General features: G+C 38.5%; 1 protein-coding gene across 2 annotated transcripts in view; it reads left to right on the top strand.

Annotated features, from left to right (window-relative positions):
* STIM2 (stromal interaction molecule 2) overlaps positions 1-13,762 on the top strand; it is a 58,953-nt gene extending 45,191 nt beyond the window's left edge. Inside the window, exons 4-13 of one of the 2 annotated variants that reach the window (XM_088539931.1) lie at positions 1,986-2,097; positions 2,767-2,882; positions 4,645-4,822; positions 5,696-5,873; positions 6,487-6,654; positions 6,856-6,956; positions 7,193-7,431; positions 11,062-11,263; positions 11,472-11,620; positions 12,145-12,438. In XM_088539931.1, coding sequence (XP_088396057.1) covers positions 1,986-2,097; positions 2,767-2,882; positions 4,645-4,822; positions 5,696-5,873; positions 6,487-6,654; positions 6,856-6,956; positions 7,193-7,431; positions 11,062-11,263; positions 11,472-11,620; positions 12,145-12,311 — 1,610 coding nt within the window. In that variant the 3' untranslated portion in view covers positions 12,312-12,438. Of the gene's footprint in view, positions 1-1,985; positions 2,098-2,766; positions 2,883-4,644; positions 4,823-5,695; positions 5,874-6,486; positions 6,655-6,855; positions 6,957-7,192; positions 7,432-11,061; positions 11,264-11,471; positions 11,621-12,144 lie in introns of both variants that reach the window. The other variant, XM_088539930.1, reaches the window with a different exon arrangement.
* The last annotated feature ends 3,712 nt before the right edge of the window (positions 13,763-17,474 follow it).

Genomic DNA, 17,474 nt, shown 5'->3' with positions numbered 1-17,474 from the left:
AGTGCTGCATGCAGTGTTACAATAAATTCATATATCTGCAACAAGTATTGCTTGATTTGTCTTCAGTAGTGTTGGAAGAACTAGAAGATATCAATTAAAAAAGGAGTGGCACGAGGAAGAGGGGAGAAGTTGGTAAATCTGGGCTTCCAGGGCGGTGTTGGGGGAGGGCGGAAGAAGGGACTGTTGTGGTTCGGTCCCGCCTGGGGCACCAGGGGCCTCGGTGAGGCCACCTCTGGCGTTCTGCCCACGCAGAGCTAACTTTTACAAGTGCTGCAGCAGGTTTCCAGGAAAAAAAAATCAGAAAACCTGTTTTCTGCTGACTAAGACTGTTGCACATGTTGTACAGCTAAGTCTTGGGACCTCCCATGCATTTCCTGGTGATGGGTTGACTGCTATAACTTGACTATTTTTGTCCAGTTTCTGTTTGTGTATCTCACCTAGCTCTTTATTTTTTTTCCTGCGTCAAATCGAAACAGTCGTCTTGCTCTAAATGAGTTTGTGAAGATACTTCCAGAACAGAAGTTAAGCTGACGTTTTCTTCAGTCTTAACACATTTTCTGAGATGCTCAGAATAACTTGTAAATATTATTGTTTTATATTTGAGAAACAATTAAGAACCTTTGATTGCAATGAGCTGTGAAAATGACCTGTTTATAAATGAAGCTGAAACATCTTGCATCAAAGCTTGGAGTAATAGGGCAAAAAAGAGCAGAGAGGAGATGCGAGAGTGTGCTCCTGAAAAGGTGGTGTGTGTAGCCATTTGCATAGGTATAATGCAAACTGTTTTGTATTGTTAACTTTTTTAGAGACGTATTTTTAGGGCCTGTGAAATGTGTTCTGGTCATCTGGAATGATGAAAATATGCAGTGTTTAGACTTGGCTTTAAGCTTTACCAAGTGAAATGAGAGTCATTGATTTTGTTCTCAGTGTTAGACTGCGATATGAATTTGAACTGACACAAATTTCTGCTGTTTGTAGCTTATCTGTTGAGTGCTAAGCCACTTTTTTCTCAGGGATGATTGTCCAAGTTCACTGAGCATGTGCCTTCAGGATAAGTTTTCCAAAGAAACCTGTGCCCAGTGTTACCAGATGCAAGTACAGTTTGAACAGGCAAATATTTCTTTATGCAAATATGTACCTATGCCCGAGGAGACAGTCACAGGGTGTGTTTTGCATTGCAGAAAAGCTTCTACAAAGCGTAGAGGAGGAGAGCACGGCTGCTCCCTGGTTTTGGCAGTGTGAAGCAGCAGCAGCTGTGGACCTGGAATGGCCAGAAGCTGATGATTTATAGCAAAATCAATGGATAGCATTTCCTTTTTTTTTTATAGCATCTATAGCTATGGAAGGCTATGTAGACTCTTGCTAGTATGAATAATATTCCAGTTAAAAATTGACTTAATCTACACACTCTAAAATATTTTTTTCTTGGTGGGATTATTACTGTGTGTAATGCAGGATGTCCTGGGCATATTTGGGGGTGACTTAAATGGTCATGTTGTATGGACATGTTCTGTCATGTTTTCTTTCAATCTTTTCTGCCCCGTTTTTTGTCGTTTGAAGGCATGAACTGCTATAAAGATTCTGGCGAAAACAGGTAAAAAAAAAAAAAGGCATTGTCCTGGGAGAGGCCAAAGAAAAAAGATTTAGGGTTCAAATCAGTAGTTAAAAGTCACAAGATACCTTTTTACTCCAGGGAGCGAGGAGAGGAAGCTAAGTTATTTTCTGAAATTTTTAATAAAGAAATGTTGCTTTTGGTGACCCACTTGTTTGTTTAAAACCTGCCTAAACTACTTCTGTGAGGAGCATATAATAAAAATGGCAAAATGCCAGAAACATTTTTAGCAAAGGTGAGTACTAATTTATCTATAGTTATATTCAAAAAAAAAACTTACTCACTGTAGTCTGCTTTTTTATCACTTGTCTTTTGAATCACGCTGCTGTTGTTTCTGATTATCAATGTTATTAAGCAGACATTTTTCTTCCAGTTCATAACTGGACTCAAGAGGAGACTCTTCAGTGGCTGTCAGAATTTGTTGAATTGCCCCAATATGAAAAGAATTTTAGAGACAGCAATGTGAAAGGAACAACACTTCCCAGGTGAATATTCCTTCCGTATTAGTCTCAGATGATTCCCTGTAGTTTGCTGCTTTGTTCATTTGTGGAACAACTGTCTGAACCTAATGGCCAAGCAGATGTGCTCAAATACAAGAAAAGTGCATTTCTGAAGAAATGTTTCTATTTCTGCCAAATTATTTCCAGATAAAATTTACTTCCTGCCACTCCTTTCACCTTATGTCTTGCTGCTGAAGCTTTTATTGACAGTCATGATTGTTTGTGGTATCTAACTTTCTTTTGCGCAGTTTCTAGTGTGTTGTTTGGGTAAACAGCAGGACTTTCGACAGAACCCTTCCTCTTGAGCGTAACTACTAGATTTCAATATTGCATTTAGAAGAATTGGTGTCACAAGACCTGCAGATAAGCTGGTACCATTTATTTATGCCAAGTAGATTTATTTTGAAACTGTTTCAGGAAGTAAAGAATAGGAAACAGAAAATATGTTTCTATACTTCTTACTCTAGCACATGCTGAGATGCTTTTTGATTTAAAAAAAAAAAAAAAAAAAAACCCTGCCGCTCTACCATATATCCTGTTCTAAGTGTGTCACTACAACCTGTATAAAACTCTGTGGAAAAGTGAGTCCACTTCTTTGACCAGTTCTGGATGTAGCTTATGAAGAAGTAGGTAACACTGTTGTCTCATTAACAGGATAGCAGTAAACGAGCATGCTTTCATGATCTCACACCTGAAAATAATTGACCGGAGCCACAGGCAGAAGCTTCAGCTGAAAGCCTTGGATGTTGTTCTGTTTGGACCACTCACACGTTAGTGTTTTTTTTGTTTCATTTTCTTATTATGAATTGTAAGAACTCAATAAAAAATAGTTTCAGTGACATTTCTAGCTGTATGTAGGACAGCTTATTTTGTTTTGTAGATGTGCATTGATGGATTATTTGGTATGTGTTGTGGAGCTGGAAGGAAAAAACACTCAAGGTGTCAGAATTGAGTGAGCTGTCCACTTGCATATTTAAGTTTCTGCAGTAATTTAAGTATATCCCTTCCTAGACTGATATATGTTGGCTTTTCTGTCACCAAAAACGAAACAAAAAAACCCCACCCTCTGTATGTTTTTGGCTGTGCTTAAGTTAATACTTCTAGCTAATGTTACAGCCTGTCCTCCAAAACAAGGAAGTGGTAGTGGCACAGAGCCAGTCCCAGGCTCTTTGGACAGATTTGGGCTTAAGCATGCTCGGATTTAATCTTACAGCTCAGCATCTGCCCCATTTTAGCTCATGGAGATGCTTCCTTACCTGCAGTGGTCCCCAGGCCTGCTTGATGGCGTCCCTGAATTAGGAAGCCCTCTGAGAGCTGCATGGTCATTTAGGAGACTAGGGAGTGACTCTTTCCAAGTCAGCACAGCCCTGGGCAGTCAGGTTTTTGGGGCAGGGGGTCTAACGCTTGGTCTTTGCGTATATCTTTAATGCTCACTGTTCCATTGAGCAGTTCGGAGACGCTTGGTTTTGCCATAGTGGCTTAGTTGTGCAGCATTTCCATAGCTGAGATTCTTTTTTTCTTTTCTCTTGCTGCTGGTGAAAACTAATTAGCCCTGAAGCCAGTGAAGTCCTTCTACAATGCTTTACCAGAGCCGATAAGCTGTGGCACGGTTGTCCCCATAGCCCTTGTGATGTTAAACAGACCCACAACCAAACGGTTGATGGATTTGCAACTCTTACGTTGTAACTGTCATGATCTGAAATGTGCTTTACTCTTTCATGCTTTGCAGTTAGTTTAGTCAACAGAATTAGGGCAAGGCCATGGCTCTTGCCAAAACCCTACAGACAAAAATCCAAGGCCTGGTTAAGTCCTGTGTTAAAGTGGTTATTCTTCAAAACAAAGCCCCAGATACTTGAAAAACTGATCCTAGCAAAGCATGAGCTCTGTGTTACACTAGTTATATTGCAACAATTAGGCCACCTCTTCAGACTGGGAAATTAAATGCATGTTTTGCTGTCAGAGTTGACAGAAGTTGTGTTTTAAATGTTTGTTTTGCAAAAGCTAATAAAACTGCAAAAATCGCACAAGCGAATTACATCTACGTATTAGATAAGACAGTTCTAGAATTCCGACTTTGCTTTTTGAGAGTTGCTACTAGCAATATACTCCTTTTAAAATTTGCTTTATTTCAGGCAAGTGAACTTCTATCTTGTCTTTGGATACTGCAGAAAATAGACTCATGTGAATTTACTCAAAACATGAAGCTGAACTTTAAAGTTTCTCCTAGTTTTCCCGGTTGCACTTTGTAAGGCTATAATTAAGCTCATTGTATAAAGATATGGACTGTGTCATGTAAAAGATTATAGGGCTTTGCTCTACATGATGTAAAGTTTTAGTATAAATTTAGCATGTGGCATTGGAAATCCTCTCAGATGCATTGGAAAGGGGCTTGTTGGAGATGAGGTTTGAAATAAATGAGCTGGAATTCTGTTTAGCTTTGGGTTCTATCACCTTTAGGCTGTGAACATGCAATTTCCGTGGTGGCTTTCTGTACCAACAATGTAGATAATGATCATGTTGTTCTCTGTTCAGGTCCCCCTCACAACTGGATGAAGGATTTTGTATTAACGGTTTCTATAGTGATTGGGTTTGGTGGCTGCTGGTTTGCATACACTCAGAACAGAACCTCAAGAGAACATATCACAAAAATGATGAAGGACTTGGAAAGTCTCCAAACAGCAGAGCAAAGTCTTCTTGACTTGCAGGAAAGGTATAAGAACTAAAAAAAAAGTTCAACTCTTCAGTGAGTTGTCCCTGTTTTTATTTTGAGGTGAAGTACAAATACAGATCATTTAAAGCCGTAACTTATTTGTTTTTAAGCTGTCTTTGAATTTTGTTCATCTTCGCTTTTCACCAAAATTCCTATTTTAGTAACAATGTATTTTTGTGGTTCGAATTGTGTCTGAATATTTTAGAATGTAATATGAACCTGAAGATGCAAGTAGAGAATACAGAACTTCAGTTGTCTTTTTATGTATTGATTTTCCACTTAAACACAAGAAGGAACTTCTTTACTGTGGGGGTGGTCGAACACTGAAACTGGTTGCCTGGAGAGGTTGTATAACATCCATCATTGGAGATATTTAAAAACTAATTGGATGCTTGAGCAGAGAGGTTGGCCCAGATGATCTCTAGAGGTCCTTTCCAATCCCAACTGTTCTGTGATTCTGTGAGTTAGAAGCATGTATTTTTTCATAAAATTACAATTTGCCTTGGAATCTAGAGTTCATTTTCTTAGAAATTAGGTTATCTCTTATTTGTCTTTTTTTCTTTTAACTGACCTTGACTCTTTATTTTGTACTGTTCATTTAGCATATGGGTAATTGGTGGCTTCTCTGCTATATCTGCACCTTCTGTAGGTCCATTTTGTTTGACACTTTATAGTCTTTACATCTTTAATGGAGGTTCACTTTAAAGCTGGCATATTTTGTCTGGCACTGTGTACTGCAGTTTACTTACAGGCTTGGATGTAATTGCTGCTGATTCATGCTGTTTGCATATTCTTATTTTTCCTTCTGTTGACTTATAACAAGACTTATAGCAAACATGCTGTGTATTTTCTCATTCTTCTTGTTCACCTCAGGCTTGAAAAGGCACAAGAAGAAAACAGAAATGTTGCTGTAGAAAAGCAAAATCTGGAGCGCAAAATGATGGATGAAATCAATGACGCAAAACGGGAAGCTCATCGACTAAGAGAGCTGAGGGAAGGAGCTGAATGTGAGCTGAGCAGGCTCAAATATGCAGAGGAGGAGCTAGTACAGGTACCTACAAACTGTAATTTTAGCATTGACTCTAAATTCATGGTGTTACCTGATGACTAGTAGTGCTTTAAAATAACATTTCTCTGATGCTAGATTTTTGAATGAAAAAATATAAAGTCACGTAATGATTGTCATTGTCCATCAATCATATGCATTATCTAGTAAAATACTCTCAAAGCAAAAAAAAACACAGCTTGTGTATTAGGCTATGGTCATAATGTATTTGAATTTAGAGAACATAATACAAACAAGAAGGAAGTTTTTTACTGTCTTATTATCAGACCAGAAATAATAGCTTTGTTGCGTTCTTCCGTATGATAATAGATCTGATTTATAGTACTAAATAAAAATGTATAGCATTAGAAGTATATTGAAACTTCAGGTGTGTGACTATACTGATAGGAATAAAATCTGAGAGTAATATAGAATATGGAAATTCATATGCTGTGGTTCAGAAACGCCTGATCTGCCTTAACACCCAGTGGCACACATTAATGCTCTGTGAAACTTTAGTGTTATTACTCTGGGTGGGGGGAAAATGTTTTTATGTTTCACTTTCTTCTGCTGTCAGTTCTAGTGATGGTCTTGGTGAAACTTTTATATGTTTTGATAGGTTCGAATGGCTTTAAAAAAAGCTGAGAAGGAGTTTGAGCTGAGAAGCAACTGGTCTGTTCCTGAAGCTTTGCAGAAGTGGCTGCAGTTAACTCATGAAGTTGAAGTACAATATTACAATATCAAAAGACAACATGCAGAAATGCAATTAGCAATTGCCAAAGATGAGGTACTAACTTTTATTTTTTAGCCACTTAAAGACTTTTCTGATCTGTTGCTTTGATATATGGACTAGTAGGTGCAAATTATTTGGATGAGAATTTGGATTGCTTTGAGATATATGCTACATGTCAATATTGCTAGTGTTTTATCACCTGCATTAGTGGGATAACTTCTAGGCTTATGCATTTAATTTTATCTTGTTTTTCAGGCAGAAAAGATAAAAAAGAAGCGAAGCACTGTATTTGGAACACTGCATGTTGCACACAGCTCCTCTCTGGATGATGTGGACCATAAAATACTTGAAGCAAAGTAAGAGTTAGCAGCATGTATGTTTATTGTCGCTTATTCCTGGAGCAGTGGAATTTGTGAAGAGTTGTGTCATGGAATTTAGCCTCTGTGCTTCTTGCAGTCTTAAGTGAAATTGGAAGTTGTAGTGGGAATACTTGCCATCTTAATGCTTTCTGGTGTGCTGGGATGATTGGCCGTTGCTTTGTCGCATCAGTAAGAACAGTACGTTCAGTTTTCATCTTGTGTACTTTTTTCAGAAAGGCTCTGTCTGAGCTGACGACGTGTTTGCGAGAGCGCCTTTATCGATGGCAACAGATTGAGAAGATTTGTGGCTTTCAAATAGCACACAATTCTGGGCTGCCGAGCTTGACATCCTCGCTGTACTCTGAACACAGCTGGGTGGTGATGCCTCGCGTTTCCATTCCTCCTTACCCGATTGCAGGGGGAGTTGATGACTTAGATGAAGATACTCCTCCAATAGTTTCCCAGTTTCATGGTAAGTGACGTGTTCAGTAAAACAAAAGGAGGAAAGTTGTGAAGGTGGGGGAATTGAGGCAAATGTAAGGGCAGGTGGGATAGAAATGCTAGAATAAAACAAGTGGACTAAAGTCTCATGGAACAAAATGCTCTGTAGTTTTCTGAGTTCATCCTCTGAGATTTGTAGAGAATGGTTTGCTGGGGTTTACAATAAAGGTACAGAACAAACCTTTATTCCCTCATTATTTTGGGGGAGGGGAGAGAGGGATCATTAGGAGAAGGCGGCTAAGAATTTGAAAGTCTGATTGTCATGCTTGGGTTGGTCCTAAACCAAAGTCTGTAAACTGTAATGCAAAATTTCTCTTAGCTCATCTATCTTTATCTTACGGAGGATGGGGTGGAGGTTTTGTGGGGTCCCTTGAGCTACTAAGAAGATCGCACCCTTTGAGAGAGGCAGCGCTTTCAAAACATTCCTTAATGGCTGCAACAAAGTCCTGTTATTGTCCAAGGGAAACTTTCAGACAGAATGTTTGTGTTGGGATGCACTGGATTGTTTGGGAGTGAGGCTAAGAGGCCAAATGCTGAAGGGAGGAAAATGCAACTTCAGTTAAACTATGTTGAAAAGATATACACTGGGGATTTGGACCACCCTTGTGTCTTGAGTCATTGCGTCAATACAAGAACGTGTTTTATGGAAGATGTGATTAACTGGACTCCAGAGGCAAATTAAAAAGAGGAGCTCCCACATAGCTGTTGAGACAAGGAAGAATGAGTAGGGAAGAAACCTCTGTCTCATATTTGTACACTTTTGCTCCTGGGCTGACATTCTCGGAAGAAATGAGAGTGGTATTTGAGAAGGGGCATAATGAAAATTGTTGCTACCTAACTGACTTCTTTTAGTGAGATTGAAGCACTAATTTCTTTGAAATGGACCGATATTTTGATGCCCCTACATGCCTTAAAAAAAGTTCATTAATCCTCATGCAACACTTGTATGTTTTAGTCACTTTTAAAGAATAGTGTCACTTCAGCTTGTCCTTTACAATCAAGGCTTTGATTTAAACTTTTGCAACGGTATTTTTTTTTTTTAAATGAAGATGATGAACAGTGATTTGTGATGCCTACAGTCAACATTTTTTGGTATAGTTCTGTTTCAAAATGAAGTACACCATTTGTTATCAGAACTTTCCAGACTGCTTAAAATGCTGAACCACTTAATGCATCAGACCCCTAAACCACTAATCTTAGTCATGCTCTCCAAGAATACTCAGCCTACTTGTTCAGTTATTTCATGAGAATGAACCCAGAGAGCAAAATGCAGTTGGTTCAGAGGAACTAGGATTAGAGAAGGACTGTACAGTTTATAAGGGCATACTTAAGTGAAACTTTGCTTTATGCTTAATGAAACTATGATTTCAATTTTTCTTTCCATTTAGCCCCTTTTGACTGTTTTGGAAGTCTAGATAATAAATACTGTGTCAGTCAGTGATAGAAGATGTCTTAGTAGAATTACAAGAACTTTCAACGTGTTTTCTGAGTTTCTGCGTAGAGCCTGCTTTTATGCAATGATCACATAAGTAGTAGCAGCTTATATTGGAAAGCTAAAAATGTATATGTTTTTTATTTGTACTCAGTGAAAAATTTGGAAAGATGTGAATTGGAGAAAGAGGGGAAAAAACATGTTAAATGATCTGTTCTTGAGAGCAGCAATTTAGGAGGAGTCTAATGTATATGGATTGGTAACTGCTAAATTATTCCCATCCTTCAGAGGAAAAAAAAAAAAAAAAGGACAAATGCACATGAGGCACAGAAGCAAATTGACTTGTCTCATCCATGAGACTTCAGGCAAAATACAGCCTACAGCCTGTACATTACAAGCAAGACTGTTTCAGTGTCTGGACTTAAACTGACCTGTCTGGTCTGGACCATTTCCTGGCTAGCATCCTTGATCTCATGATTAACGGAGCTGGAAGTCTGTCGGCCTTCTTTGTGCCTCTGCAAGCAGTGTGATAGTCTAAAGCAGTGTAAAGTAATAGATCTATTTAATCAATCCTTAGCTAAAGAACAAAAGGATCTAAGGAAATGTGTGAGCTAGATTTAGAACAAGGCCTTCAGGAGAAAGGGATAGTGAAACCTCTCCCTTTTTACTGAGTGATTGGTGTTGCACTGTTTCCTTGATGTATTGAGTTAATTTTCATTAAGTGTAAATGTAAAGTGTTACATTTGCTTAGCTAGAGTTTTGGAGTCCTGTGTATATGCACTTACAAATATCCAGAATGCTTATAATTTCTCTCAAAACTCAGTAATGGTGCATTTCGTGTTACATCAGCAAACAGTGGCATCTAATTTATCTACATATGCAATCCAGATTTTTTTCAAGGGTCTCTGTATTCTCAGTTCACACTTGCTTTTTTAGGAACGTTTTATGACACAAGCTTATTTTTGATCTGTATACACCTTTTCCTCAGGTCAGTATAGAGTTCATCAAAAGTAAAATCAAAAGTTTGAGTTGTACATGACAACTGTCATGCTTGGACTTGTGAGCCACCCTTTTATGTTCAGCCTGGAAGGAGACACAGTCTGAGTGTTGGTGAGGTGCAGCTAAGTTCTGACTTGCTGCATTGAAAGCAGAATGGCAGCTGAAACTTCTGAGATTCCAGCAATGGACACTAATTTACCTGAGGCTAAAGTGACATCTCAAAGGAAGGTGCGTTTTGTGTCAGGCAGGCCAGACATCCTTGTCTGAGAAAAATATTTGTGACTTTAATGTGCTCTTTTAGGTAAACATTTTGAACGTAAGGGTATGGCCTGTCTTGTCTAAAGTGATGTATTCTAGGGGATAGTTTGGGGAGGAGTAAAAGAAATCCCGAGACTGAAAATAGGTCTACAGATGTATTTCTGAAAGAGCATTGCTGTCAAATTGGCTTCTGAAGGAGGAATTGTATCAGGAGCTTGTGTGGCTTCTAGTTAGACACTTGGTAAACTCTTATGTTGCTGTGTCCTCCTGTTAGTGTTTTTATGTCCTGAAATTATAGCCTGCAAAAAGAAAATGTTATCAAATAGGAAATTCTCCTCCTTGCAGTGAGATTGAGTTAGATATTTCGTGTCTAACAGTGTGTGTATATGTATGATAATTGGTCTCCTATGTCTAAATGTAGCTTCTAACTGATGCAGTGCATTTCAAATGGCTGTTTGGTTACCTTGGTTACTTACCTTGTAAGATTTTTGGAGATTCTTTAAGCTGCAGATCACCACAGAATTAAAATGCAGGATATCGTGCAACACACTCATCTCAGCAGCACTATTTATAGTTCACAAGGGGTTGGGAACTTCAGTAGAGTCTTTCTTTTTGCTCTTCAGAGAGGGCAGTAAGTGGGAACTTTTGGTGCACGTAGTAACTTTGCAAGCACCCCGATGCAGCCCTGGGATGTTGCTTGGGTACTTCAGCTAACTGCAGTGTATAAGGTACTTGCCAACCTTCCTTTTCTTGAAACAGCCGAGCAATGGCAAGGTGGTTGACACGAATCATTGCGGCTGTAGCAGCCACCTGCCATTTGATACTCAGTGTAGCTTCCAGTAACATTTATGTCACTGGGGGTTTGGTGTGTTTTTTTTTTTTTTTCTTTTTTTCCTTTTTCCTTTGCCTCAGGGTCCATTGTGAAACCTGCTGGCACGCTGGCGAGGAGCAGCAGCCTGTGCCGCTCCAGGCGCAGTGTGGTGCCGTCGTCTCCCCAGTCTCAACAGGCTTTGCACTCCCCTGACCCCGACATCCTGTCTGTGTCCAGCTGCCCTGCTCTTTATCGAACTGAAGAGGAGGAAGAAGCCATTTACTTCTCTGCTGACAAGCAATGGTATGGAGACTAGCAAGCAGCACTTGGAACGCTGATAGGATTATCTGTGACTATCAGTGCAGAACTAGAGGCTGAGTTAAGTTCTTCACTGCTATGTATGTGTAAATAGCTAGCATGTTGTATGAAACTAATGTTACAAGCCAGGGTGCGCTGAACTAACCCTGATTCTCCATTACAATATGTTACTGGCTTTTACATCTGAAACTAGGATCAAAAGCAATGTCAGCTACTGGGCGAAGAGAAGATGGATGGTAACACAATTCTTACAGCATGTTGAGCGTGTACCTACTCTTGTTACATGGCCTCATAGGAAAAGGTTAAATTCCTTTTGGAAGGAGCAAATGAGCTTGTTGAAAGGTAGGGACACTTGTCCTGAAGAAACTTTTTGCATATGCTAGGCTTAAATCTCATTTGATTTCATAACTTCTCTGATTTCATGCACTAGTAAAATAGTTTTTGTTCCTTGAAGTGAGATGCAAATGACTGCCCACCAAAAGAGGGTTACAGAAATGTTATCTTAAAATTTGATAATCAAGTGGTTTAATGTTGCTTCATTATAGCTTTAGTACTGTGACTCAACTGTATCTCCAGTTAGTAGAAATGTAATAAATAATTAAAATTAAGATGGGTGAAGGAAAGAACCTACCTGCAAAAGCAGAGGAGTATGCTGTTATATATGTGGCTTTCTTTAACTATAGTATCTACCAAATGTTTTAAGTTAAAATATTAATGTTTTTTTTTCTCATCTCATTGCTGAGGAAATGTGTGGGTGGTACATCCAGGCTAATGGTATTGATTCTGAATTGTTTTCTTTTTTTATTTTCAAAAGCAAGCAAACAAAAAGATGGTTTGACGTTTCTCCTGTGTTTTCTCTGACTCAGGGAAGTCCCGGAAACAGGTTCAGAGTGCGACTCCTTCAGTTCATCCGTTGGAAGGAAGCAGTCTCCTCCATCAAGTCTTGAGATGTACCAGGCACTCTCTCCTCAGAAGGCATCCCGGGAAGAACTCTCACTGGAGGAGTCATCTACGGGAGACTCCTCTTCTCTAACTGCAGATATTTCCAGGGGCTCTCCTGACTGCGTAGGCATGGCAGAAACAAAGAGCATGATCTTTAGCCCTGCGAGCAAAGTGTATAACGGAATACTTGAGAAGTCCTGCAGCATGAACCAGCTTTCCGGCGGGATGGCGCTCCCGAAGCCTCGCCACACCTCGTGTTCCTCAGCCAGCAGCGACAGTAAACCCAACCAGGAAGCCTCTCCTTTCCCTAGGATAAGTAGTATCCCAAAGGACCTATACCAAAATGGTGAAAAAAACAAAAAGCCATCAAAAATAAAAAGCCTCTTTAAGAAGAAATGTAAGTGAGATGGACAGAAAAAAATCTACAGTAATGTTATAAAAACTCTATTTTTTAAAAATCTTTCGAATGTAATTCCATTCGAGCATTCCAGACTGAATGCCCTAATGGAATGCTCTGTAGGTCAGCTCTATTTAACTGACTCTACTGTCAAAGATCATGCCAGCTGTCAAGGACAAATCATTAAAAGGTTCAGACAGTTTACAGTCATTTCTGCCTATTTATTTCTGGGGGTTTAGTTTATTCATAAACTTCTTTTTTTTTTAAGCCACTTTGGACTTCTAAGCTTTAATGGACTAGTAAGCCTGTCTGGGCTTGCCAAAGTTTCTTGTTTACCAGAACATCTTCTTATCTTTCCATAGAGCTAGGACATTTATCTACTGGACTTTAAGAAAATAAAAAGTAGAACTAATTGAATTGCACTACTGTTTTCCAGACTGGAAAAGTCTCTCTGCAACTGAAACCGAAAGACTTACAAGTGACTGAGAAGATGGATCTTTTCACTTTTAGATCTTTTGGCATTTTTAAGTAGATCCTAGGATTTCTAATAGACTCGATTTCTGGAAATGGAAATGCCACGCTTTTATTATGGGAAGCTTTGTTAGATGCATTTATTATTAGAATGGGTCAAGTCCTGCTGTAAAGATCATGTTTTTCCCAGGACTTTCACTGTGATTTTACTTCACTGCAGGCTGTATGATAAAATATATAGATAATTTAACAAGAGGAGAGGCTCTTGTTCCTTATGCAAGTGATGGATATGAAACTTGACTGAGGACTGAAAATATTCACCCTCTTAGATGAGGAGGGGGAATAGTAGCTTTTGTTTACAGACTGACAGACAATGGACACATGGTTGTAAAAGTTTGTACTGTGGTAAAGATAATAAATTGGAAACATTATTGTGCTTGGGAATGTTCCAATTTTAGCTGATGCTTGTTTCAGAGGTCCTGTTTGTCAAAAGCTGTTGTAGGCTACATTGCTTATGCTTACTGCTGTGTGTAAGTTGTTGTTACATTTTTTGGATTAGCCATTAATGTCTTAATGTCCTCCTTTTGTAAGATTTCATACACTTTATTTTTGTATAGTTTGAAAATCTAGCTGTTCAGACATGACTGAAGTAAATGGTATAATTTTATAATGCATAGTGTTATACTAACTCATAATTTTAGATATAAAGATAGATATAAAGGTGAGATTCTGGACATGCTTTGGGATAAGCAGTTTTTATGTTAAGTAAGCTTTTATAGGGAGAGATGAAATTACTATGGGGTAACAAAGAAGCCTTCTTAGGGAAACAGTAGCTAGTTGTTCAGAAACATTTTTTTTTTTTTTAAACACTTGGAGACAACAAATGTACTGCTCGAGTAACAGTGCCTTTTATTCAGTTTGTCTGAAAAATGTTAATACCGGGCAAGAATTTCTTTTGAGGTACATTCCAAAGAAATACTTCTTGCTCTAATGAACACAAGCAATTTATCCAGTGATGACTAAAGAGTTTCAGCCCTTCCATAGGGGTCTGCTAGTTGCCTCAGTAACAGCTGCTGCTGCCAGTGAGCTGTGATGAGGGCCTCACTCCTTGCCAATATGTCCGTGCTGTGTTGCATGGAAGAATTAATTCACTGATTGCCTAAACTGTTTGCTAGTGAGTAGCCTGCAACTAAACCTGTAGTTAATTGAAATTGATATATTGTTCTCCTTCATTTTCTATTTAGGTTCCACTGTACGTAGTTGGTGTTAGTTGTGTCCCCGTGATGTGGTGAAATTAATGGCAGCGTTTACTGTGACCAGTGACACAGAAGAGGACCACCACTAGGGATAGATTTCAAAGTGTTTGACAGTCTCTGGACCACAATCCAAAGGACATGGCAGGCCTCTTGTCTTACTTAACAAATGGAAGTGGTAATTTTGGAAATAAGGGTCGTGGACTAGCCAAACCCTGGGAGGAGATCCAAAGGTGGCCGTGCTTTAAACTTTGTTCCCTCAGGAGATGTGAAGTTCCACTGTCCAGGAGTTATGGGTAACACAGGACATTACAAGTTGGATAGAAATATTAGATATGCATGTGAATACCTTAGGAGTCTTGGAACATCGATGCATTTAAGAGAACAGAACGCAGTCCTAGTTTTACTGTCCAACAAAAAATGATTGAATGTTGTGTACGTATAGAAAAGAAGCAGAGAGGAAACCAAATGTTTGTTAATATTTGATGAAGAAATGAATAGGAATAGAAAATAAGAACATGATAGTGTTCTGTGTTTGGTCATCAAACTGAACAACTATAGCTGCAAAAAAAATCATCACAAGGTAATGTGCCTGTGAACAGTGATCGTACACTCTGTACATGTTAGACTCTGTCAGCGGTGATGCAGAGGCAGTGATGCCACCAGAGAGAAGCATTTCAATGCTGAGTATTTGGAGTTGTTCAAAAGCCTGATACACTGAGCATGTACAAAGGGAAACTATGTTTTTAAAAAATAAATAAAATAGGAAACTTGTTTTGCCTCAGATAGCTGGATGGGGAAGACCACTACCACAAGAACATTCAGATTTGATGTCTGCACTTGAAAACACTACAGCAATATTTGAATATAAAGCAAAATCTGCAGTTGCAGATTAGATCTTGCAGTGTGAGTTTTGAGAAACTCTTATCACTACCAAAGAAGATGAGCGAATATTCTCATAATGAAAAGTAAATATTTACATCTGAAAACTGGTACTTTGGAGTCAGTAGAGAGCACTGCTTAATCCTGACATTGAAGTCATGCAAGCTCAAATTCTGAGAAGCCGAAAGAGGCAAGTTGAGTTTTATATAGTAAGCATAGCTAAAAATTAGAGTAGCAGAAGTGTTGTCTATTTATTGGCTTTGAATCCTTAAAAACAATGTATTTTTTTTTTTTTAAAGTTGACAGGTCTATGCACCTTAAGAAAAAAATGACATGGTATTGTACAATCAGACGAGATGATCATGGGGATAGATTTTTGGCTTCAAACTGTCTCCCCAAACCTTTGGAGCACAAACTGCTCTCAACACTCTGTTTAATACCAGCTGTCCTGTAGCTTTATAGTTGGTCCTTTAAAAATCAAACTGCTTTTTGAGTTTATAAAATAAATCTTAATAGAACTAAAAGGTCAAGTTAATATAATCAGAGGAGTATTGGGCATTGTATGAAGACTATAGTTGATCTGGAGTTCATAGGGTTTTTTATTTTTTTCTCCAGTATTTTAATTCAATTTTTACACACCTTGTCACCTTGATCTGTTCACATTCTAAATGGCTTGCATGTGACAACTGTAGAAGTGCAAACTTTTAGCATCTTTTTAGCATGAAAATCTTGTATTTCACTAAAATCATTTGGCAACTGGTGAGGTAGAGAAAGGGCTTCCTGAGCTCGGGCTGCAAAGCTATATATAAGAAAGAAATGTGTTGAAATGTTGCATTGACTCGAAGGAGGATCTTCTGTGGCAAATCCAGCCTTAAAAAGTGGAAGTACCTGGCATGTGTCAGCGTCTCATAGGAGTGAGCAGATGACGACGTGCTTTAAAAGGTCCTCCAAGGTTTTTTTTCCTGCTTGAGTAGTGATGTAATTTATTTGAACTAGCTGGCAGTTGGTGAGTCCAACCAGTAATACAACCACAAGGATTTCTGTAAGACATGTCAGTCACCCCGGGCACAATCTTCTAGCATCATCAGCCTTAAATGGCTCAGGACTTCCTAAGCTCTCAACTCAGCCTGGTTGTGATCAGAGTATGTGAGGTTTTATAGCTAAAATCCATGTTCTAAGAACTACTGGAGAACCAAAAAATAGATGGTGAAGATTCTTGCTTATTTAAGTACTTAATGTTGAAACCTTTGTAAAAGCAGGGCCCCTTGGTGGACAATGTCCGAAAAGGTTCTCCCTGAAGAGTTTACTATTTAAGTCTTTCATCTACAGTAGGAACTGTCAAATATTTCTTATGTATCAGAAAGTACACTGACAATTTGGGCTGTGGAGGAGAGTAGGAAACCCAGACTTCCCTAACTGAACAAAGACAAACTTTTCTGTAGTTCTCTTTGATCCTTATGAGAGATTTTTCTTCTCTTTCAAAGACTTGAGCAAGGGCATTTTTGGTTGCTTATGGTCAAATTTGAAATTAAAACGGTTGTGGGTTTTTTGTTTGTGTTTCTTCTCAGACAGTGAAGTTAATTGAAGTTAAGCTTGAAGTTAATTGAAGTTAAGCTTGTACTTCATGAGTTGCAATCATGTTTCAGTACCCTTTTATCTCCCTACTTCACTGGTGCCTACAAAACAGGTTTCCCTTCCCTGGTGGGCACTTTGCTGAAACAGTCCATCTTGGTCAAGGTTATAAGTTGCATTAAGAATATCCTTTCTTGTTTGGAGGGCAGTGAGATGGTAATAAACAAAAGGGAACTTGACTCCTTTTATCTTGTGATGTTTATGGATGCCATCCTGATTTAGGCAATTAATTTTGCAATTGGTTGAAAGCCTGCAAAGATAAAATTAATTAGAAATGGAAACTTCCAAGATTTTGGCCTTTTACTTCTAAATATTTGTGAAAACGGTTTGCTAGGACAAAGATAAGCTTTAATTAGTATTTCTTATACAATCATCTTTCAGAGTTTCAGAATAGTTTCGTTCCATTTCTAAGATTCATTGCTATAGAAGGATTATTGCCTTAATTTTATAATGTATGCAAGGAAGCTTTTTTTTTTTTTTTTTTTTTTAACTTGAAAACAAGGGAGAAGAAGATAAATAAACCTGGAAGCTTAACTTCAAATACTTTTGAAACCACATGAAATTATTGCTGGTTCATGGACTGTCTTAGTAGTTGGTAATCTACATGTACAATGTGGTA

This window comes from Tinamus guttatus, unplaced genomic scaffold (genome assembly GCF_059628265.1).
Source record: "Tinamus guttatus ecotype Peru unplaced genomic scaffold, ASM5962826v1 Tinamus_guttatus_pri_ptg000052l, whole genome shotgun sequence".
NCBI lineage: Eukaryota > Metazoa > Chordata > Aves > Tinamiformes > Tinamidae > Tinamus > Tinamus guttatus.
This window is presented reverse-complemented; position numbering and strand designations above follow the sequence as displayed.